General features: G+C 42.5%; 1 protein-coding gene across 1 annotated transcript in view; it reads left to right on the top strand.

Annotated features, from left to right (window-relative positions):
- The window catches only part of DNAJC17 (DnaJ heat shock protein family (Hsp40) member C17), a 113,080-nt gene that overhangs the window by 19,465 nt on the left and 69,170 nt on the right, over positions 1 to 24,445 (top strand). The window contains exons 4-6 of the mRNA XM_077464908.1: positions 16,706 to 16,793; positions 19,172 to 19,254; positions 19,748 to 19,844. Of these exons, the coding sequence (XP_077321034.1) occupies positions 16,706 to 16,793; positions 19,172 to 19,254; positions 19,748 to 19,844 (268 nt within the window). The remainder of the gene's footprint in view (positions 1 to 16,705; positions 16,794 to 19,171; positions 19,255 to 19,747; positions 19,845 to 24,445) is intronic.

Below are 24,445 nucleotides of genomic sequence, written 5' to 3'. Positions count from 1 at the left end.
TGCCGACAACTTATTTAGTTACTTTCTTTTCTGCCCTCTGGTATAGCCCTCTACCCCAGATTTTTCCTTCTAGTACCATATTTACTATCCCATACTTCGTTTAACCACTCAATACAGAATCCCCCAGTGCTAGTGACACTGGGGCTAACCATGGGTCCGATAACCATAATTTCCATAATTTAATCAGGTTATTGGGTGCCCCCCTATTACAGTAAATTTGTTGTTTTTTAAGAATGTTTTCATTAACCTGAAGATGCCAGTCCTCTAATGAGGGGAGCACTCGGAGGTATCTACTTTAGAGCAATTAGCTTTCGTATTATAAACAATAATCTGGTAACTGGAATCATAACCTCCCTGGGAAAAAAACATTTCTCATCAAGGTATCCCAGTAAACGTGATAGGGATCTCATCAATATTTGTATTAAATGTAGCATTAATTGTATTCACCACCTCTTGTCGATATCTAGCCCGTATTTGACAGTTCCACATCATGTGTAATAAGTCAGCTGGAGAATTTTGACATTGAGGATTTTCCGGAGAATCACGCCTGCCTCACTTAAATGTTTTAACTGGTGTTCTATATACCCTGTATATTATGAATAATTGCGTCAGGCATTGTGCCGGTGATAATGAAACTAGGGGTACCCTTCTCAGTATTATTCCCAATTATCATCTGAAATGTCCCCTATGTCTGTCTCCCACCCTGTTCTACCCAGGCTAACATCATTATCCTGATATGGTCTCATAAGTTGGCCATATAGAGATGAGATCAAGCACTTTTTTTTTCCATCACCCCTGCTAATGATGTTATAAGTGGGCGTAGGTTTTAGCACTACCTTTTCCCCTTTAAACTGAGATTGGACCATGTTCCATAGTTGTAAATATTTAAAGAAGTTACTAGAAGGCTATTGAAAGGATTCTTGCAAATCCTGAAAGGAGAGTAAAACATGCGATTACAACTGTTCTATATATTGAAGCCCCTTAGAGTACCAGCTTTCAAATCCCTCCAATTTACATATTTCTTTTTATTGCTTATTCCCCCAAAATGGGGAATATTTCGAGACTTCTTCAAGTTTCATTATGCTCCTTCCAAACTCTATTCATAAGTGTATAGGGTCCTCCAAATTCATTACTCCCCAGCCTGCAAAATGCTGATGCTGGGAGGCTATGAAAGTTTTTGGCTGCGGTACTGCTAATCCACCCCCATCCCTTACTCGCTGGAGAATTGATAACTTTAAAAACTTTTAAAACATTTTTTAAAACTTAATTGAAAAACTTTCCATAATAGCCTTCGAAATATTGATTCTGTTTTTTGAATAATTTAAGAGGTATCCATATCAGTGAATTATGGAGTATGTATAACAATTGAGGGGTCCGTATCACTTTATAAGATTTATTCGGCACACCACCGATAATGGCAACTTGGTCCACACTGTACTCTTAGGTTTGAATTTAAGGATAGGGGATAAGTTGTCCATATTTAAAATGATGAAACTATTTTAACTTGAGGAACCTCTCTTAACCTGGGAAAACTAGGATTATCTAAGGGAAATATAACTGATTTATCCCAGTTAATAACGTATCAAGAAAATGATCCAATTTTTTTTTTTTTTTTTTTTTTTTTTTATTAGTGACATTGGAGAGCTTAAAGAACCTTCTGTATCCCCAAGGAACACTAGTGCATCATCAGGAGATTTTTTCATTCCTCGTTCCTCTAATAAATCTGCAAATAGATTCCGATTTGTGGAATGGCCTCAGCCAATGGTTCAAGGGCCAAATCTCGTTCCTCTGTATAATACCATTTATTTGCACGCATGCCCTTGGAGCAGAGTACAGCATCATAATCCACCGTATAAACCTGTCCTCTGGGCCAAACAAGCCCATCACCCAGGTATGTCCACTCAACGCTATCGAAATCTTTCGCAGCGTCAAGTGACAAAAGCGCTCTCTTCCCAGGGTTATCAAATGGTATTTACATATTCAGAAAAAGCCTCCTCAAATTAATAGCTGTAGACCTTTTTGGGATAAAGCCACTTTGGTCTGGATGAATCAGTTCCTGCATATAGCTGCTTGGTCTTGTGGCCAGGACCCTGGCTAGAATTTTAGCGTCCAAATTCAACAATGATATTGGCGGTAAGATTCCGGGGACAGAGGGTCCTTTCCAGGTCTTGGTAGTACAATAATACAAGCATCCCTCATAGATTCTGGAAGCTTGAATGATTCCAAAGCCTGATTAAGAACCTTCAGTAGTTGTGAAAGCAAAACCTCCCCATGTTGTTTATATAATTCTAAAGGTAACCCATCAATACCCAGGGCCTTATTTGGGCATTCTCGCACTGCCTTCACCAGCTCCCCCAATGTCAGAGGGGCATCAAGTTCTTCTTTATCATTTTCAGAAAGAGAGGGGAGTTTTAATGGTTCTAAAAATTCTCTAAGTCTTGTCTTGGTATGTTACTATAAAAATTAACAAAGGATCGCATTATTTCCTTCTGATTATGAGAAATCTCTCCCCCCTACTATACGAATATCAGAAATAAATTTAGTATTTTCTTGAGATTTTGCTATTACTTTTTTTTTTTTTTTTTTTTTTTTTTCCCCCCTTAGATACTACGACATCTGGACAAAAAGCCAGACTGCGCAGCCTTATTCATAGAAGTCTGTTTATATAATAATTGTGCATCCTTCCAGACCCTACGATTAGAGGTAGTAGGACTCTGAGTATACTGAACTTCTTTCTGCTGCGCCTCAGCTGCTAACAGTGATTCCCATTCCCAGCTTGTTTTTTTTTATAAATGCTTATGGCTTTAGGCAAAACTCCTATTAAAAATGCCTTCATGGTGTCCCATACCACCTGTGGTGAAGCCGAGTTATCGTTAATACGAAAAAATATGACTAAGGCCCGACTCGTTGAATCCCTCTGATGAGGAACTTTAACCCAAAAAGCAGGAACCCGCCAGTTATAATTTTAGGCTTTAGTTTATCTAATGTTACTACTAAAGATGAATGATCTGATAAACCTCTCATTTATATATTGAATATCGGAGACCCAGGAAAGAACTGAGTCTGTACCCAAGAACATATCTATCCTTGATAAGGTCTGATAGGTGCTAGAGCAACAAGAATATTCTTTAGAAAATGGTTTCCTAAGCCGCCATATATCATACAGTCCAAGCTCCTGAATATAACTATAGAATGTAGTATCTACAGTACCTTGCGAAAGTATTCGGCCCCCTTGAACTTTTCAACCTTTTGCCACATTTCAGGCTTCAAACATAAAAATATAAAAATTTAATTTTTTGTCAAGAATCATCAACAAGTGGGACACAATTGTGAAGTTAAAATGAAATCTATTGGATTTTTGAAACTTTTTTTAACTAATAAAAAAAATGAAAAGTGGGGCATGCAAAATTATTCGGGCCCCCTTGCGTTAATACTTTGTAGAGCCACCTTTTGCTGCGATTACAGCTGCAAGTCGCTTGGGGTATGTCTCTATCAGTTTTGCACATCGAGAGACTGAAATTCTTGCCCATTCTTCCTTGCAAAACAGCTCGAGCTCAGTGAGGTTGGATGGAGAGTGTTTGTGAACAGCAGTTTTCAGCTCTTTCCACAGATTCTCGATTGGATTCAGGTCTGGACTTTGACTTGCCCATTCTAACACCTGGATACGTTTATTTGTGAACCATTCCTTTGTAGATTTTGCTGTATGTTTGGGATCATTGTCTTGTTGGAAGATAAATCTCCGTCCCAGTTTCAGGTCTTTTGCAGACTCCAACAGGTTTTCATCCAGAATGGTCCTGTATTTGACTGCATCCATCTTCCCCTCAATTTTAACCATCTTCCCTGTCCCTGCTGAAGAAAAGCAGGCCCAAACCATGATGCTGCCACCACCATGTTTGACAGTGAGGATGGTGTGTTGAGGGTGATGAGCTGTGTTGCTTTTACGCCAAACATATCATTTTGCATTGTGGGCAAAAAGTTTGATTTTGGTTTCATCTGACCAGAGCACATTCTTCCACATGTTTGGTGTGTCTCCCAGGTGGTTTGTGGCAAACTTTAGACAAGACTTTTTATGGATATCTTTGAGAAATGGCTTTCTTCTTGCCACTCTTCCATAAAGGCCAGATTTGTACAGTGTACGACTGATTGTTGTCCTATGGACACACTCTCCCACCTCAGCTGTAGTTCTCTGCAGTTCATCCAGAGTGATCATGGGCCTCTTGGCTGCATCTCTGATCAGTCTTCTTGTCTGAGCTGAAAGTTTAGAGAGACGGCCAGGTCTTGGTAGATTTGCAGTGGTCTGATACTCCTTCCATTTCAAAATGATGGCTTGCACAGTGCTCCTTGGGATGTTTAAAGCTTGGGAAATCTTTTTGTATCCAAATCCGGCTTTAAACTTCTCTAACAGTATTACGGACCTGCCTGGTGTGTTCCTTGGTCTTCATGATGCTCTCTGCGCTTTCAACAGAACCCTGAGACTATCACAGAGCAGGTGCATTTATACAGAGACTTGATTACACACAGGTGGATTCTATTTATCACCATCAGTCATTTAGGACAACATTGGATCATTCAGAGATCCTCGCTGAACTTCTGGAGTGAGTTTGCTGCACTGAAAGTAAAGGGGCCGAATAATTTTGCACGCACCACTTTTCAGTTTATTTGCTAAAAATTTTTAATTTATCCAATAGATTTCGTTCCACTTCACAATTGTGTCCCACTTGTTGGTGATTCTTCACAAAAATTAAAATTTTATACCTTTTATGTTTGAAGCCTGAAATGTGGCAAAAGGTTGAAAAGTTCAAGGGGGCCGAATACTTTCGCAAGGCACTGTATATATCTATCCATACATTGCATACATTATTGAAATCCCCCATGATAAACAAGGGGGTCCCTGGATTATCTGCCAATAACAACCCTATCTGTCTCATTACTTCACTATTATATGGTGGAGGGATATAAATAGACCCCAAAATACATTGCATAGAAAATAGTGTACATACCAACAAGACAAACCTGGTCCGTGAGTCTATCATTGCTCGCCTGCAGGAAAACTGGACCTTTGAGGAGATTAATATACTTGTTCCTCTTGCCTAAGCTGAGTATACGGAGTGGTATTGAGTGGTGCACTTTTTATTCTGTAATAAGCTAACAGTATCTTTAGTTAAATGTGTTTGCTTGCAGGAAACACATCAGAGTATCATGCTGGAACAATTTATTAAACATAGCACGCTTTTTAATAGGGTTCTTAATCCCTCTAATATTCCATGACCATATTCCAATCTTATTAGCCATTATTAACTATATATACACATGACCTAATGCACATATTGTCCACATGATCCCCGTAATACAGTAAAGACCCAATACCATCACACACCAATAAATCATTATACCACCTTCGTACAAAAAAATAGTTACAGACCTGACCTGCCCAAGATTCAGCTGGTACCTTAAGCATTTACTGTAACAAAATCAATAGAACAGCATCAAATGGTATCGTATAGATTGTTGCCTAGCCACAAATGTAAAATAAAATGGAGAAGAGGAAAAAAAGGCAACAATGTATTCCCGGAGGAGGGTGCGGGGGAATAAGGGGGAGAATAAAAAAAAAAATCCAGCCTGGGCATATAGCCCCGAGGAGGAAGAATTCTTATACGAGTACTTTTTAACTAATTAACTTAGCCTTTTAACAAATTTTGGGCAAAAAAAAGGAATGGGGGGGGGGGGGGGGGGGGGGGGGTGGTGTGAGCAGTGGACAAGGAAGGAGAGAGATCTATATCTATCTCTATTATACTTCCTTTTTTTTATGACAGAGAAAAGCTCTTTTCCTAGTCACATTATTAATTACTTGCTTTATTTATTTAATTACTATTATTATTTTGCTCGTTTTTGTCAAGCCAAGATGCCACCACCTCAGAATTATGAAAGAGAAAAAAAAGTTTCTCCTCCTATCTATAATCCTTAATTTGGCAGCATGGCATATTGAACTTGAATATCACAAAGTCGCCTTTTAACATCTTTTAAATTGGGCTGTTTGCTTTTGAACCTCAGTGGAATAGTCTGGGGAAAAAAGGAAACTCTAGATCCATTGACTTCAATAATACCCTTGAGTGATGGAGACAAAATACTGTCTCTATAATGGATCATTTTTAAGATAAACTGCCTAGGATATTTGCCTGGAGATGGGGGGTCTGGCAGGAATAAGATGCACTCTCTCCACAACCAAGAAAGGAGTAAAAAAATTTTGTCAAACACTTCCAGCAACCACTGCTCCTATAAATTCTGTTGGCTTTCCCTCTTCCAGGCATTCAGGTATACCAAGGATTCAAATGTTATTCCTTTTGAGTCTATTCTCAAGGTCATCCATATGACTTGCATAGCGACCCAACTGTACTCCCAATTCCTTAAAGTCTCTCTGAATTAAACTCATCTCATCCTCCAAGGTAGCAACCCGCCCCTCCATCGCAGATGTTCACTAACATACTTTTTGCATATATATTGCATGTTCCTGATGTTCTTTGTGTTATATATGATTTCTAGGGCATAAAGAGTATTCAGCCAAATCTTTCAGTACATGGTATTGCACAACAAACATAGTGTGAGGGTGCCACAGCAAATGGAAAATAAGTATTTTGTTTCAGTAAGGCCATTCAATTTTACATCACAAATCTAGAGCTCACTTACCTGAATGCTTGCTGCAGTCCTGCCCTGCTCCTCTCTTCTACCCATGCAGGTCACAGCGCTCCAAATCTAGAAACTGACATGTCTAATACTCAGTTTCTGATTCACTGGAAGCATGCGATCTCCTGCAGGGCTAGAGCACACGTGTGATCCATCATGTGGTTAGAGAAGTGCAGCACGGGAGTGACTGGACAGGTACTGTATGTAATTGCAGTAAGATGGCTGCACCCAGGGAGTGACCATGATTAAAGCCAGAAGGTAAGTAATGACCACCACCTAACTATACTCAGATGGAGGCCTTCATGTTAAAAACACTACAGCTAAAGAATGAACCCTGTGCAGCCAAGAGAATGACCACCACTAAAATTACAGCTAGACTTGTACAGTGACCAATGCGATATTACCGCTAGAACCTAAGATGTGTGTATTTTTTGGTGAGGAGCATAGGTCTGTGGTTTCCAGCTTTTTGGAGCTGGCTCCTAGATTTAGGATAAATGTGACCGGTGTGATCATGATGCTTTTGCCAAATTAAATAGAAGGTGGGTTTGGTTTACATAGAGAGATAGAGATAGATCTCTATCTTCACCACTTTCAGACCAGACCATTTTGCTGGTCAATGACCAGAGGTCTCTTTACAATTTGGCACTGCGCTGCTTTAACTAGTAATTGCACGGTCATGCAATGTTGTACCCAAACAAAATTTGCGTCCTTTTTTTCCCACAAATAGAGCTTTCTTTTAAAGGTATTTGACTGACTCTGCGATTTATTTTTTTATTTTTTGCGATATAACCGTAAAAAGACCGCACATTTTGAAAAAAAAATTATATTTTCTACTTTTTGTTATTAGAAAAATCCAATAAACTCAATTTTTGGTCATACATTTAGGCCAAAATGTATTCAGCCACATGTCTTTGGTAAAAAAAAAAGTCAATAACTGTATATTTATTGGTTTGCGCAAAAGTTGTCACATCTACAAACTAAGGTACGTTTTCTGGAATTTACGCAGCTTTTAGTTTATGACTGCCTTTGACTCTCATTTCTTGAGGTGCTAAAATGGCAGGGCAGTACAAAACCCCCCCAAATGACCCCATTTTGGAAAGTAGATACCCTAAGGAAATTGATAAGAGGCATGTTGAGCCCATTGAATATTTTATTTTTTTGCCTCAAGCGATTGAATGACAAAAATTTTTTTTTTTTTTTTTTTACACAAAGTTGTCACTAAATGATATATTGCTCACACATGCCATGGTTATATGTGGAATTGTACCCCAAAATACATTCTGCTGCTTCTCCTGAGTACGGGGATACCACATGTGGTCGACTTTTTGGAAGCCTAGCCGCGTATGGGGCCCCGAAAGCCAAGCACCGCCTTCAGGATTTCTAAGGGCATACATTTGTAATTTCACTCCTCACTACCTATCACAGTTTTGAAGGCCATAAAATGCCAATATGGCACAAAACCCCCACAAATGACCCCATTTTAGAAAGTAGACACCGCAAGCTATTTGCTGAGAGGCATGTTGAGTCCATGGAATATTTTATATTTGGCACAAGTTGCGGGAAAATTACAAACTTTTATTTATTTTTATTTTTTTTTCACAAAGTTGTCACTAAATGATATATTGCTCACACATGCTATGGGCATATGTGAAATGACACCCCAAAATAAGTTCTGCTGCTTCTCCTGAGTACGGGGATACCACATATGTGGGACTTTTTGGGAGCCTAGCCGTGTACGGGGGCCCCGAAAACCAAGCACCGCCTTCAGGCTTTCTAAGGGCGTTACAGTTTTGAAGGCCATAAAATGCCAAGATGGCACAAACCCCCCCCAAATGACCCTATTTTGGAAAGTAGACACCCCTAAATTTAGGGGTACACTAGTGAGACTAGGTAATAAATGGCGGGTGCCCTGAAACTATAAAAAAAATAACTAACCAACCAGCGTCACCTGTAACAGTTATATGGTGATCACTGGTGAAAGGGTTAACTAGGGGGCAATCAGGGGGCTTTATGCGGTAGTATATGGGGGTCCCTGGCGCTATAAAAAGCTGCGGCGAACCTAAATACCTACCTGCCTAACTAGCGTCACCTGTGACACTAATACAGCGATCAGAAAAACGATCGCTTATTAGGCTGGGTTCACACTGGAGCGATGCGGGAACGCCACGAATCCGCGGGGGGTTCCCGCATCGCATGCCTCCCGGCGGCAGTTCACACTGCCCTATGCGAACTGCTGGGAGTGTCATACTACTATCTGTATGACTGAACTTGATTCGCACAGAGATCGGATGTGATTTGCAGTGCGGTGCGAATCACATCCGTTCTCATAAACCGCTGCAATGTGAACCCAGCCTTAGTGACACTGGCGACAGGGGGTGATCACGGGGTTAAACCTTTATTGGGGGGGTTAGGGGGGTACATTAGAACTAAAGGGGGCTAACCCTAACTGCCCTAACAGTTATTAAAGTCACAAATGACACCAATGCAAAAAAAAAAAAAAATGCAATTGGTGTCACTGACTGGGGGGGGCAGGGGTAATTGGGGGGGTGAAGGGGGGGTGTGAGTGTGCCTGGCATGTTCTACTGTGTAGTGTCGTGTTGGTGCAACTCACCGATCCTCTCTCCTCGGTGCCGGAAAGAAAAATACCGACACGGAGGAGAGATTACATCACTTCCTCTGCCTGTGTTTACATTACAGGAGAGGAAGTGATGCAATGCTTCACTTCCATTCGTCAGGAGCGATCGCGAGGGGGTGGCCATGAATGAATGGCCGCCCCCTCATCCCGGATCGCTCCTGCACGGATACCGACCGCCGCTGGCACCAGAGGGGGGGCCCGATCGGGCCCCCCACCCGCGGGAAGGCAGGGACGTACAGGTACACCCATATGCCTGCCCGTGCCATTCTGTCGACGTATATCGTCGTGCGGCGGTCGGCAAGTGGTTAATAATAATAATAATACAGGATTTATATAGTGCTGACAGTTTACGCATCGCTTTTACAACGTGTGTGTGTATATATGTATATATGTATATATATATATATATATATATATATATATATATATATATATATTCTCAAACAAGTGTTTATTGCCATATGGATAATGATGGTACAGCTCACCAATACAAGATCATATAGTTTGAGACATCTATTCTGTGTAAACATTCATGTTTGCCTATCTACATACAGCATATGCCTTTTGTAGTTATCACAGAAAGGAGAGTCAGACTAAACTCCTAAAAACCCAAAAAACAAAACAAACAGAATTAAAATGAAAGGAACAGTGAAGGTAGCTCTCCTGCTTTCAAACCTGTTAAAGTGTTCAACTAACCTGTGCCTCACATCATATGCTGTATAGTCTGTTCAACTGTGCCATCCTGTTACGTCACTGTATGACAAACAAAACCATAGGTACAAAAAAGGTGGTCATGGGTTTTTCAATGAGGTAGGTCACAAGGTAGGATTGAGGATTTATTATGGTTACCAAGAAATACAATAATACATTACAAAAAATAACAATATTAATTTTGTAATGTATTATTGTATTTCTTGGTAACATAATAAATCCTCAATCTTGCATAGTTACATAGTAGGTGAGTTTGAAAAAAGACACAAGTCCAACCTATATGTGTGATTATATGTCAGTATTACATTGTATATCCCTGTATGTTGTGGTCGCTCAGGTGCTTATCTAATAGTTTCTTGAAACTATCAATGCCCCCGCTGAGACCACTGCCTGTGGAAGGGAATTCCACATCCTTGCCGCTCTTACAGTAAAGAACCCTCTACGTAGTTTGAGATTAAACCTTTTTTTTTTCTTATTTTAACCTCTTAAGGACCGGCTCCTGTGTATATATACGTCGTTATTTGAAGAGGGATATCTTGGTAACTGCAGCAGCTGCTGCCACAAACGAGATATCCCTCTTTACAGGAGGCGGTCCTGTGTACGATAACGGTGGTCTCCGCGGCGGGTTCGCTGCAAGATCACTGTTATTGGTGGCGGGAGAGGTGCCACCCCCCCTCCTGCGATTTCTGCCGCTTCCCCGAGCCGTCGGTAGCGGCGGAAGCGATCAGGTCTTTTCCTTGGCTCAGTAAGGAGACGAGTGAGGCTATGATGGCCCCCACTCGCCTCTATACCATAGGAGGGCGGAAGCGACGTCAAAACGTCACTTCCGCCCATACATCTTAAAGGTATTTTTTTTTTTTTCAATGTAATTTTTTCAAATTACTTCCTTTTTTTTTATTTTTTATTTTTTTTTTTTTATTGCATTTAAGTCCAAATATGAGATCTGAGGACTTTTTGACCCCAGATCTCATATTTAAGAGGACCTGTCATGCTTTTTTCTATTACAAGGGATGTTTACATTCCTTGTAATAGGAATAATAGTGATCCATTTTTTTTTTTGTGTGTGTGTAAAAATAAATAAAATCAAGTAAAATAAATAAGAAAAAAAAATATTTTTTAAAACACGTCCCGATGAGCTTGCGTACAGACGAGAATGCATCTGAGTAGCGCCTGCATATGAAAACGGCAGTCAAACCACACGTGAGGTATCGCCACGATTGCTAGAGCAAGAGCAATAATTCTAGCCCTAGACCTCCTCTGTAATGCAAAATATGCAACCTGTAGAATGTTTTAAATGTTGCTTATGGAGATTTTTGAGGATAAAAGTTTGACGCCATGCCATCAGTTTATTCGGCATGACATTATTTTTCACAATATAAAAAAAATTGGGCTAATTTTACTGTTGTCTTTATTTTTTTCAAAAAAGTGCGCTTGTAAGACCGCTGCGCAAATACGGTGTGGAAAAAAAAGTATTGCAATGACCGCCATTTTATTCTCTAGGGTGTTAAAAAAAACTAAATATAATGTTTGGGGGTTCTAGGTAATTTTCTAGCAAAAAAAAAAACGGTTTTAAACATGTAAACGCCAAATCTGAAAAAGAGGCCTGGTTTTTAAAAGCTGAAACCGGCGTTTAGAAAGCGATTTTTACCGCGATTTAGTCACGTTTTACCGCGTTTGCGCCTAGAAGCATTAAGTTAAGCTAACATCATAGACCCTCCCCAGCTCAAAAAACAGTATTATTAACTATTTCAGCAATTTTGTGAGACCAGAGTGAGTAGCAGCAGCTGTGAGAGCAGCAGTGTACTTGTATTTAGCGTGTCATTTGCCACGGCACCTGCCACAAGTTGTGGATTGTCCACTTGCCACGTGACTTGCCACATCACCTGCCACGTCCCCTGCCACAAGTTGTAGATTGTCCACTTGCCACATCACCAGCCACAAGTTGTGGATTGTCCACTTGCCATGTCACCTGCCACAAGTTGTGGATTGTCCACTTGCCACGTCGCCTGCCACAAGTTGTGGATTGTCCACTTGCCACGTCACCAGCCACAAGTTGTGGATTGTCCACTTGCCACGTCACCAGCCACAAGTTGTGGATTGTCCACTTGCCACGTCACCAGCCACAAGTTGTGGATTGTCCACTTGCCACGTCACCAGCCACAAGTTGTGGATTGTCCACTTGCCACGTCACCTGCCACAAGTTGTGGATTGTCCACTTGCCACGTCACCTGCCACAAGTTGTGGATTGTCCACTTGCCACGTCACCTGCCACAAGTTGTGGATTGTCCACTTGCCGCGTCACTTTCCACCTGCCACATCACTTGCCACAAGTTGTGGATTGTCCACTTGCCACGTCACCTGCCACAAGTTGTGGATTGTCCACTTGCCACGTCACCTGCCACAAGTTGTGGATTGTCCACTTGCCGCGTCACTTTCCACCTGCCACATCACTTGCCACAAGTTGTGGATTGTCCACTTGGCACCTTTAAAAACGCTTATAAACGTGGCAAAACACCGTAGCAGTGTTTTGCATCTGAAACGTGGAAACTTTTGCGTCTGAACCCATTTTTTTGCTTCTGGAAAAACGAGGTTAAACGCAACTGCATAAAAATGGCAAAAAACGAGACTGTGTAGATGGACACATAGGATAACATTGAATGAGTTCAGGGGCAGTTGAAAAAAGTGTCCAACTGCCTCTGAAAATGCGTTTAACAGCGTCTCGTGTGCATGAAGCCTTAAACTCCCTTTTGCGACAAAGTTTTATCCCTATTGTGGGGTCACCAGTACGGTATTTGTATATTGAAATCATATCCCCTCTCAAGCGTCTCTTCTCCAGAGAGAATACGTTCAGTGCTCGCAACCTTTCTTCATAACTAATATCCTGCAGACCCTTTATTAGCTTTGTTGCCCTTCTTTGTACTCGCTCCATTTCCAGTACTTCCTTCCTGTGGACTGGTGCCCAGAACTTGACAGCATATTCCAGGTGCGGTCGGACCAGAATCTTGTAGAGCGGGAGAATTATCGTTTTATCTCTGGAGTTCATCCCCTTTCTAATGCATGCATGCCAATATTCTGTTTGCTTTGTTAGCAGCAGCTTGGCATTGCATGCCATTGTTGATCCTATCATCTACTAGGACCCCCAGGTCCTTTTCCATCCTAGATTCCCCCAGAGGTTCTCCCCCCAGTGTATAGATTGCATTCCTATTATTGCCACCCAAATGCATTATTTTAAATTTTTCTACATTGAACCTCATGTGCCATGTAGTTGCCCATCCCATTAATTTGTTCAGATCTTTTTGTAAGGTTTCCACATCCTGCGGAGAAGTTATTGCCCTGCTTAGCTTAGTATCGTCCACAAATACTGAGATTGAACTGTTTACTCCATCCTCCAGGTCGTTTATGAACAAATTAAATAGGATTGGACCATTCTGAGTACTCCCCATTTATCACCACCCTCTGAACTCACCCTTGTAGCCAGTTTTCAATCCATGTACTCACCCTATGGTCCATGCCAACGGACCTTATTTTGTACAGTAAACATTTGTGGGGAACTGTGTCAAATGCTTTTGCAAAATCCAGATACACCATATCTATGGACCTTCCTTTATCTAGCTGATAACTCGCCTCCTCATAGAAGGTTAGTAGATTGGTTTGGCAAGAAAGATTCTTCATGAATCCTTCCTGATTACTGGTAATGATACCATTTTCATTACTAAAATCTTGTGTATATAGTCCCTTATCATCCCCTCCAAGAGTTTACATATTATTGATGTTAGGCTAACTGGTCTGTAATTCCCAGGAATGTATTTTGTGCATTTTTAAATATTGGTGCTACATTGGAGAAAAGCCAATCAGCTGGTGCCATTCCAGTCAGTAGACTGTCAGTAAAAATTAGGAACAATAGTCTGGCAATTACTTGACTGAGTTCCCTAAGTATCCTCAGGTGCAAGCCATCTGGTCCCGGTGATTTATTAATGTTAAGTTTCCCAAGTCTAATTTTAATTCTGTCCTCTGTTAACCATGGAGGTGCTTCCTGTGATGTGTCTTGAGGATGAACACTGCAGTTTTGGTTGCTGAAGCCCCCTGATTCCCTCGTGAAGACTGAGGAGAAGAAAAAATTCAATACCTTCACCATCTCCCCATCCTTTTGTAACCAGATGTCCTTCCTCATTCTTTATGGGGCCAATATGGTCTGTCCTCCCTTTTTTACTATTTACACACTTAAAGAATTTCTTGTGATTTTTTTTTTTTTTTTTTGCTCTCCTCCGCTATGTGTCTTTCATGTTCTATCTTAGTCCTCCTTATTGCATCCTTACATTTCTTGTTGCATTCTTTATAAAGTCTGAATGCTGATGATGATGACCTCTCAACCTTGTATTTTTTGAAGGCCTTCTCTTTTGCTTTTATATGCATTTTTACATGGGAGTTAAGCCATCCAGGACTTTTGTTCGCTCTTTTAAATGTATTACCCAATTGGCTAATGCCCTTATTTAATATGCTCTTAAAGAAAACCCATCTCTCCTCCGTGTTCTTTGTTCCTAAGGTTTTATGCCTTCTAGTAATGTTCGTAGTTTAGGGAAGTTGGCTCTTTTGAAATTCAATGTCTTTGTATTCCCCTTATGTTTCCTATTTGTGTTGATTTTTATACAGAAGCCAATTGACCTGTGATCGCTGTTCCCTAAATTGCCCCGTATTTCCACATCCGTGATCAGCTGTGTATTGTTGGTAATCAGTAGATCCAGTAACGCTTTATTTCTAGTTGGTGCGTCTACCATCTGACCCATAAAATTGTCCTGCAAGGCATTTAGGAACTGGCGAGCCTTAGATGAATGCGCGGTTCCCTCAGCCCAGTCTGTCTGAATAATTAAAATCCCTCATTATGATAACACCCTTGCTGCTAAAACAAATTGTGATAGCAGATCAGTCTCCCCTTCCTCCCTCAGGTTAGGGGGGCCTATAGTATACACCCAGTATTATTTTTTCCCCTTAGCTTCATCCCTTTGTAGCTCTACCCCTAAGGATTCCACCTCCTCCCTAGCTCCCTTAGTGATGTCATCTCACATTCATTTGTACATTTTATTCTTGATATGTAGGCATACCCCTCCCCCTTTTTACCCCCTCTCTCCTTGCCATAAAGGGTATACCCTTGCATGTTTGCCAGGCAATCATGAGAGCTGTTGAACCATGTCTCCGAAATTCCCACAAAATCCAAATCCTCCTCGTGCAATAGTATCTCTAGTTCACCCATCTTGCCCGCCGGGTTCCTGGCATTGGTGAACATGCCATATTAGTTAAGACCGGTCGAATATTATCCTCTTATTGGGTGTTCCCGAGATTGCAATTAGGACTTGCTACTATACTTGCCTTTTTGGGTTTATGTGCTTTCGTCAACCTACCACTAATGGCCCCAATACTACCCTTTGGAATATGTTCCACGCTGACTATCTCTACCTCTGGACCCTCCCCCCCTATCGCCTAGTTTAAAAATTCCTTTAACTTTTCAGCCATCTTCATTCCCAGCTGATCTGCACCCTCCTCATTTGGGTGCAGTCCGTCCTTTCTATAGTACCGGTTATTGACTGAGAAGTCCAATTTACTTCCCTAATCTCCCTCTGCCTTTCTGGTGTGGCTCAATGTACCGGTAGTATTCCTGAGAATACTACCTTGGAGGTCCTTTCCCTCAATTTAGCTCCTAAGTCCCTAAAATCGTTCTTTAGGACACTCCATCTGCCTCTGACTTTGTCATTGGTGCCAACATGCACCATGACAGCTGGGTCTTCCCCAGCCCCTCCCTCTCCACCAGATCTGTGATGTGCCGAACCCGAGCGCCCGGTAGACAACATACTGTTCAGCGCTTCAGGTCTTTGTTACAGATTGGCCTCTCTGTCCTTCTAAGCATTGAGTCCCCCTATAAATATAATTTTTTTTTTTTTTTTTTTTTTTTTTTAGGACATCCCCTAGTTTCACATGTCAACCTATATAGTGTAACATTGGCATTCATGTAAAAGATATTTAATCCCTTTTTGGATGATTACCGTTACAGTACATACTACAGAATGTAACTAGCTGTAAATGCACTAAAGTGTCACTAAAGGCAATTATATATATATATATATGTATATGTATTTATTTATTTTTTTAACATTTGGACAGAGTGGAGAGGAATTATTACACCTGTTAGGGTTTATTTCTGCCTGTGCCCCTTCATTAGGAAGGTGCACCCTCTCTTTGTCCTATTTACTGTTCCCATCAAAAGTGATAGCAAAAGGAAGTCCCAAATTTTGGGCTGACATCAGAACAGGAATAGAGGGGAAATCTTTCCATGGGGACACTAGTTCTAGTTACTCTGGTGACACCTGGGATTCTCTCACTTCCCGCTTTGGCTATGGGACAGGAACTGAAGGGAACCCTTCTCAATGGCACACAGATGACAAAATCCCCCCCCCCCCCCCGCCTTTAGTGACACTTTAAATATTGAGTGTTGTGTTTTAAGTGCTTTACCAGCCTAATTTTCCTAGTGTATACTGCACTTGTATTCACCTAATAAAAAAAAAAAAAAAAAAAAAAAGAAATATTTTCTTCTCTGACCACCAGGTGTTGCATACCACTTTTATACTGTCTTTAGTTCAACTCTGAAACAATCAGCATTTACTTTATTGGTCTAAATGTCTTTTATAGGCTGCATATGACCAGCTCAGAAAAGCCAAGGAGGCTGCTGCCAAGAGGACACAGCAACTTGATGACAAAAGGAAGAAAGTGAAACTTGGTAAGAAATTTTGCATATTTCTTGTGGGAATATAAAAATCGACACCACTTTTGCCCCACACCGCTGTTTTTCCAAGGGTGTAGTGTTTCCTGATATCAAATAGAACTGACTTTTGCTTGTATTGAAAGATTCCAGGCAATTGCACAAATTCTTAAAGATTTTGTAAACCTCGGGGGGGAAACGAACCCTGCAAGACAAAGCATAATGAGCAAGTATGCATCGCATACTAGCTCATTATAAAATGCTTACCTTAGAACGATGCCCTGCATCGACCCTCAGAGCACAGTGTGGGCATCTTCCACTCAAGTTACTTCCAGGTTCGCGGCTCCAGCGCTGTGATTGGCCAGAGCCGCAGTGACGTCACTACCACGCCGCTGGTCATGGCATGACTCCTAAAGAAACGGGACAGCGGTACGTTTCTTCCATGCGCAGGTGCTGATGACGTTGGCAGCAGCTCATATACTGAATATCTCGTAAACATTGCAAGTTTAGGAGATATTCAAGGTACCCACAGCCTTGCTATACCACTTTTACCTACAGATAAGCCTATAACAGGGTTTACAACCACTTTAAAGAATAAGTTCACCTTTTGGTAACATGTTACACCTGTATTTAGGATGTAACGTGTTACCAAACATCACTACTTGCCCACATTATTTAGCCTTTCATTGTGACGTCAGGTGGAAAACCTTCTTGCACCCAATGTCCAATTCAAAAAAGTTTCCTATGAATGAACTAAAACTATCATCTGCCATTGCAACAGACAACTTGTAGTTCTCAGTGAACTGCAAGGGCTCTGGTAAATGCTCTCTTAGGTCATTGATACTTCCTCAACTTTCTGCCTGTATAGGCGGTATGGGCAGACAGCTGCCTGAGAGTCTGCAGGATCCTGGCATTGCACCCACGATCTGCTGGAGAGAGAGAGGGAGGGGGAGAGAGGGAGGGGGAGAGAGGGAGGGGGAGAGAGGGAGGGGGAGAGAGGGAGGGGGAGATTTTTTTTTCACAAAAGGTAAACTTAGACTAAACCTTCCATGAGTAGTGACCTTTAAAGCCTAGATACCCAGACTGAATTTACCTGTTTCAGGAGATGACAAATGCCCTGTATTTTATTTATTTTTATGATTATATTCTGACAAATGGATACAAATGTGGGAAAAAAATTTGATTACCGTAAATATTTTATAGTTAAGTGTTTTTGTTAATCGCTTGTTTATTACGTTGTACTTTATTGTGCATTATGTACAGAAAGTGAGATACAGGGCCATCTGCATGCCGAAAAGTTGGGGATCACATGCAGGCTGGAGGTTTGTTTACATGATCAGAATCAAAGTTGGTTCCCATTGTTAATCTAAAGCGGTGCGTACGTGGTGCAATTTATTCACTCAGCCACCTAGCTGTACCCATTTCCCCCATCCACATACTTGATGTGGATGCCGGAGTCTTTCCAGCTATGACATTGTATTCTCCTCCACTGTCAGAATACACTGATCAGTGCTGCAGCCCATTAGCTGTATGTGATGATCGAGCAAACATTCTCCAGCAGGACCATTTGTATGAAGCCGATCAACATAATGGGAATGGCCATACGTGGATCAAAATTTGTTCAGTTCCTGCTGAACTCCAGCTTTGAGGGAGGCAGGATCTTTGAATTGGGTTAAGGTTGTCTGCAATCACTGCAACTAGCCAGTTGCCACGGAAATCTCCTTTAGAGCTGGACAAATCCAGGCCAAGCTAGGTCAGCTTGGGGAATTGCATTTCCTGGGAACCAACACCTTTAAAAAAACACAATGTGGGCAACAGTTTGTCAGCACCACACAAAGCAATCCAGCTGCCACCAACCTATGACCCGTGAATCATCCTAATTATTGCAGCCCACTCCACATACATGTCCGCACTTGTTCTAACAGCTGAAACAATAGCAGAGCTAATTTTTAATACCCCTCCTCCCACGTCCAGCTATCCTATCATTCTGGTGAGAATCCTTCCAGTTTTGTTCTTGTTTAACTCGGTTTTTATTGATTTATATAATTTTTCATTATGTAGTAGTACAAACAAACACACAACTCGCACTTCCCGGTTACAACAATATTTGGTACATGTATTGATCAGCTACAGCTGAGGGCATTTAATAGTATTGTTGTATAGGTAGTAAACAGCCTGTATGATGCCTGAAACTGAATATGCGATCACTATCATGTACTGTACGTGGTTTTATCATAGTCCAAAAATAGTACCAGTTTTGTTCTTAAATGGTGTCTCTATCTTAGTACTTTTGGATGGATAAGTAATTCAATTTTTTGTATTGTTTGTTTAGTATTACTCTACAGTGTGCTTCACTTAGCAGATATGATGTAATATTTTCTGTTTTCTTCAATGAGATTTGGAGGCACGAGAAAGAGACGCACAAGTGAGAGTAACAGAGGAGGAAGAAGTACTGGTTGCTCAAACATTAGCTCAAGAGGTAAATCCTTGTCTGGTATGCAAAGCTCGTGCATGGGATTGTTTGCAGTAGGTATCAATGCCTTGGGAAAATGGCATGGTTTTTAGACTCAAGTACAACAACTTGCTTAAAGTGTTTTTTATTTTTATTTTTTGAAATAATAAACATGTCCTACTTACCTGCTCTGTGCAATGGTTTTACACAGAGCAGTCCTGATCCTCCACTTCTGGGGTCCCCTGTTGGTGCTCCTCCCCCCCCCCCCCCCACCTAGTGCCCACATAGGAAGCTGCTTCCTATGGGGGCACGTGTGTGTGATTGTTCGATCTCAAGTCAGGTTGTCTGCCTCTATTTGGTGACACAGCCTGACTCTGCCCCTCCCCAGCCACTCCTCTACACACGTTTTATCTATTGTAAACTGCCTGGAGTTACCTTCTGTAAAGAAAAAAGGTTTAACCCATGTGTGATTAACTGACAATTCGTTTACAGTAGCTCAGTGACCTCTTTCTATCTTCAGATAATACGTCTTCGTGAAGAAGGCTCTAGACAGGTGGAGGAGCAGAAGAAGTTGATACTGGAACAGATCCGGATGGAAAGGGAACAAAAGATGCAAGGTATTAAACACCAGGCACTGAGCTTGGAGAACATTTACTTCCCTGTTTTTAAGAATACAGACATCTTCTTGTATTTGTAACATATACACCCACTCCCTAGTCACCTCAGTACAGTAACAAGTACTGTCCCAAAATCCGTAGGTCCTTACTTGCCTTTTTTGATGGCTGCAGCCACCTGCTCTGTTTGAAGTCTGGCTATAAAAAAAATAATCCAGTGTTGGGCTGCCAACGCCAGTGCACTAAGGCCTCATGCACACGAGACGCAGATGAAACCTCTGTTAAAAAAAAGCTGAAACGCGCGTTTAGAAACGCGCGTTTTGCCGCGTTTGCATGTCGCGTTTAGACGCGTTTAGACGTGTTTGCGTTTAGACGCGTTTATAAAGATAACATCATGTAGACCCTCCCCAAGCTCTCAAAGCATTTTTTTTTTAACTATTTCTGCTATTTTGATCAGAGTGAGCAGCAGCAGCATAGAGAGCAGTTGTACACTTGCATTTGCCGTGTCACTTGCCACGGCACCTGCCACAAGTTGTGGATTGTCCACTTGCCACAAGTTGGGGATTGTCCACTTGCCACATCACCTGCCACGTCACCTGCCACAAATTGTGGATTGTCCACTTGCCACGTCACTTGCCACATCACCTGCCACGAGATGTGGATTGTCCACTTTCCACGTCATCTGCCATGCCACCTGCCACAAGCTGTGGATTGTCCACTTGCCACGTCACCAGCCACATCACCTGCCACAAGTTGTGGATTGTCTACTTGCCGCATCACTTGCCACATCACCTGCCACGTCACTTGCCACGTCACCTGCCACAAGTTGTGGATTGTTCACTTGCCACGTCACCTGCCACGTCACCTGCCACAAGTTGTGGATTGTCCACTTGCCACGTCACTTGCCACAAGCTGTGGATTGTCCACTTGCCACATCACTTGCCACGTCACCTGCCACATCACTTGCCACGTCACCTGCCACAAGTTTTGGATTGTCCACTTGCCACGTCACTTGTCACGTCAGCTGCCACGTCACTTGCCACGAGATGTGGATTGTCCACTTTCCACGTCATCTGCCATGCCACCTGCCACAAGCTGTGGATTGTCCACTTGACACGTCACCAGCCACATCACCTGCCACAAGTTGTGGATTGTCCACTTGCCACGTGACTTGCCACATCACCTGCCACGTCACTTGCCACATCACCTGCCACAAGTTGTGGATTGTCTACTTGCCGCGTCACTTGCCACTTCACCTGCCACGTCACCTGCCACAAATTGTGGATTGTCCACTTGCCACGTCACTTGCCACATCACCTGCCACGTCACTTGCCACGAGATGTGGATTGTCCACTTTCCACATCATCTGCCATGCCACCTGCCACAAGCTGTGGATTGTCCACTTGCCACGTCACCAGCCACATCACCTGCCACAAGTTGTGGATTGTCTACTTGCCGCGTCACTTGCCACATCACCTGCCACGTCACTTGCCACGTCACCTGCCACAAGTTGTGGATTGTTCACTTGCCACGTCACCTGCCACGTCACCTGCCACAAGCTGTGGATTGTCCACTTGCCACATCACTTGCCACATCACTTGCCACGTCACCTGCCACAAGTTTTGGATTGTCCACTTGCCACGTCACTTGCCACATCAGCTGCCACGTCACTTGCCACGAGATGTGGATTGTCCACTTTCCACGTCATCTGCCATGCCACCTGCCACAAGCTGTGGATTGTCCACTTGACACGTCACCAGCCACATCACCTGCCACAAGTTGTGGATTGTCCACTTGCCACGTGACTTGCCACATCACCTGCCACGTCACTTGCCACATCACCTGCCACAAGTTGTGGATTGTCTACTTGCCGCGTCACTTGCCACTTCACCTGCCACGTCACCTGCCACGTCACCTGCCACAAGTTGTGGATTGTCCACTTGCCACGTCACTTGCCACAAGCTGTGGATTGTCCACTTGCCACATCACTTGCCACGTCACCTGCCACGTCACTTGCCACGTCACCTGCCACAAGTTATGGATTGTCCACTTGCCACGTCACATGCCAGTTACCTGCCACAAGTTGTTGATTTTCCACTTGCCACGTCACCTGCCAAGTCACTTGCCGCGTCACCTGCCAGGTCACTTGCCACGTCACCTGCCACAAGTTGTCTATTGTCCACTTTCCACGTCACTTGCCACTTCACCTGCCACGTCACTTGCCACAAGTTGTGGATTGTCCACTTGCCACATCACTTGCCACCTGCCATGTCACTTGCCACAAGTTGTGGATTGTCCACTTGCCACGTCACTTGCCACAAGTTGTGGATTGTCCACTTGCAATTGCAATTGTTTAAAATATTTTTCTAATGGTTTTTCATCATTTGCAATCATTTTTGAGATTTTTAATGTAAAAAAAAAGGTCACCTTTAAAAACGCATATAAACGCAAACGCGGCTAAACGCGGTAGCGGCGTTTTACCGCGTTTTGCGTCTGAAACGCAGAAATTTTTGTTTCTGAACGCATTTTTTTGCTTCTGGAAAAACGAGATTAAACGCAACTGCATATAAACGGAAAAAAACGAGACTGTGTGCATGGACACATAGGATAACATTGAATGAGTTCAGGTGCAGTTGAAAAAACTGTCCAACTGCATCTGAACGCGCGTTTAACTGCGTCTCGTGTGCATGAGGCTTAATACCTCAGATTTGAACAGGATGTGTTGCAGGATCAGATGTGGGATGCTGGTGCTTGAGAAGTCTAGCATTAGATTTTTTTTTTTTTTTTTTTTCTGGAATCATCTTCCAGGGCAGCATCCGAGGGATAGGCTCCTCCTCCCTGAAATGGCAAACACATTAGTCCACCATTATAAATGTGACAGTCTAACCTGCGTGCCTCAGTTGTTTCCTCCAGACCCACAGGAGCTGCAAAGAAACGTTTATTTTTTTACTTGTCTCTGTGCTAGTTGCAGGAGACCTCCTGCCAGCATCCTATTCAGCCCAGCGGGCCTTGGGAGAGCGAGCAGGAGAAGCAAATTTGAGCAAAAACTTGCTCTGCCTTTGATTTCACCCCTACAGAGAGATCTGTAATCGTTTCCCCCCCCCCCCCTTTCCTGGTAATAAGGATGCCTTACCCCCTGATCACAGGCCGAGATGGAATGGAGCGCCGCACGAGTAGATGTCAGCTTTTACATTGTCTCTACGGCCTGCCTGCTCAATTACCTCCACTGTTTGCCACCGCGATCGGCGTCCTGCGCACCCATCAGAGCCGGCTTCTTTCCTTGTGGAGGCTCTGCGGGGTGTACCAAGATGACGCCAGAAAACGTTGCGTCTGGTCGGCGGCCATTTTCCCGGAGTCTGGAGACTTCTAGTGAAAAACAGAGCAGGGCACTTCTGGTGATTTCACTTTCAGGAGGCAGGAATTTCAAATACCAAGAGTGATTAAAAAAAATAGAGAGTAACGGTGAGAGGTGGGAAGAGAAGGAACGCTACACTTTGGCGAATGTAACATCAGATGTCTCTCCCTCCTCGGAGGCCATTACCATGCCATATGTTACCAGATGTCAGTTGTCTTTGCTTATCTTTCTGAACAATAAAACAACTCTTCTTGAAGAATTTAATGAACAAAGGATTCTTCAATTTCTACTAAGAAACTAATTCTAAAAGTAAGTTGGAAATGCAGCCTTGGATAAAGACTTGCATATCTCCGCTACACTCAGCCTAGAAGAGGACACTGATTGACATATTACACAAAGACTTTGCTATTCATCCAGAAACGCCCCTGTGATTATAGTAGAATACTAGAGTAATATGTATTTTACTACTAGAATGTGTAGATTTTAGATATTTCTACATTTTCTTCAGTTTCTCTCTCCTCCATTCGAACCGATGAAAGATAACTCGTACAAAAACCTCACACTAAAAAAACGGCACTTCTTGTGGCCTTAGTATCGGCCAGAAGAGTGAGCGAAATCCAAGCCGTGTCTATGATGGAACCATACTGCCTAATGCATATAGACAAGGCAATTATCTCGCCAGACCCGGCCTTTCTACCCAAAGTCTCTTCAACGTTCCATAGAACCTAAAATATCATCATGCCTTTGCTTTCTAAAACTATGGAAATCAAAAAAAGAGAAACTTACAACAAACTAGATGTAAGAAACACTCATAACATACCTTGAAGGAAGGATTGGCAAAGAACAACCTCTTTTTGTCCTCTATGCAGGAGTTAACAAGGGAAGCAGCCATCCAAAAATACCATCGGCAGATGGATAAGAATGGCCATACAGACGACCTATGAGGCACAAAACCTCACCCCTCCAGGCAGGATCATAGCACACACAACCAGAGCCTGGGCAACCTTGGTTGCAGAGAAAGCAGGGGCAACTCCAGAGCAGATCTGCAGGGTAGCGACATGGTTGAGCTTCAGTACCTTCACAAGGCACTATTGTATATAGACCAGCTGTCTGACCAAGACCAGGCATTTGGTTGCAAGGTGCTCCAGTCTCTATCCCCACCCTAGTAAGTATTGATTGATGCATCCTTTCAGATGCTGCCCTGGAAGACGATTCAAGAAAATAGAGTTGGGTACCTGGTAACTCTTCT

Source organism: Lithobates pipiens, unplaced genomic scaffold (assembly GCF_037356315.1).
Source record: "Lithobates pipiens isolate NorthernLeopardFrog02 unplaced genomic scaffold, aLitPip1_a1.2 Scaffold_30, whole genome shotgun sequence".
Classification (NCBI taxonomy): Eukaryota; Metazoa; Chordata; class Amphibia; order Anura; family Ranidae; genus Lithobates; species Lithobates pipiens.
Note: the sequence above shows the minus strand (reverse complement) of the source record. Positions and strands in the feature narration are given on the sequence as shown.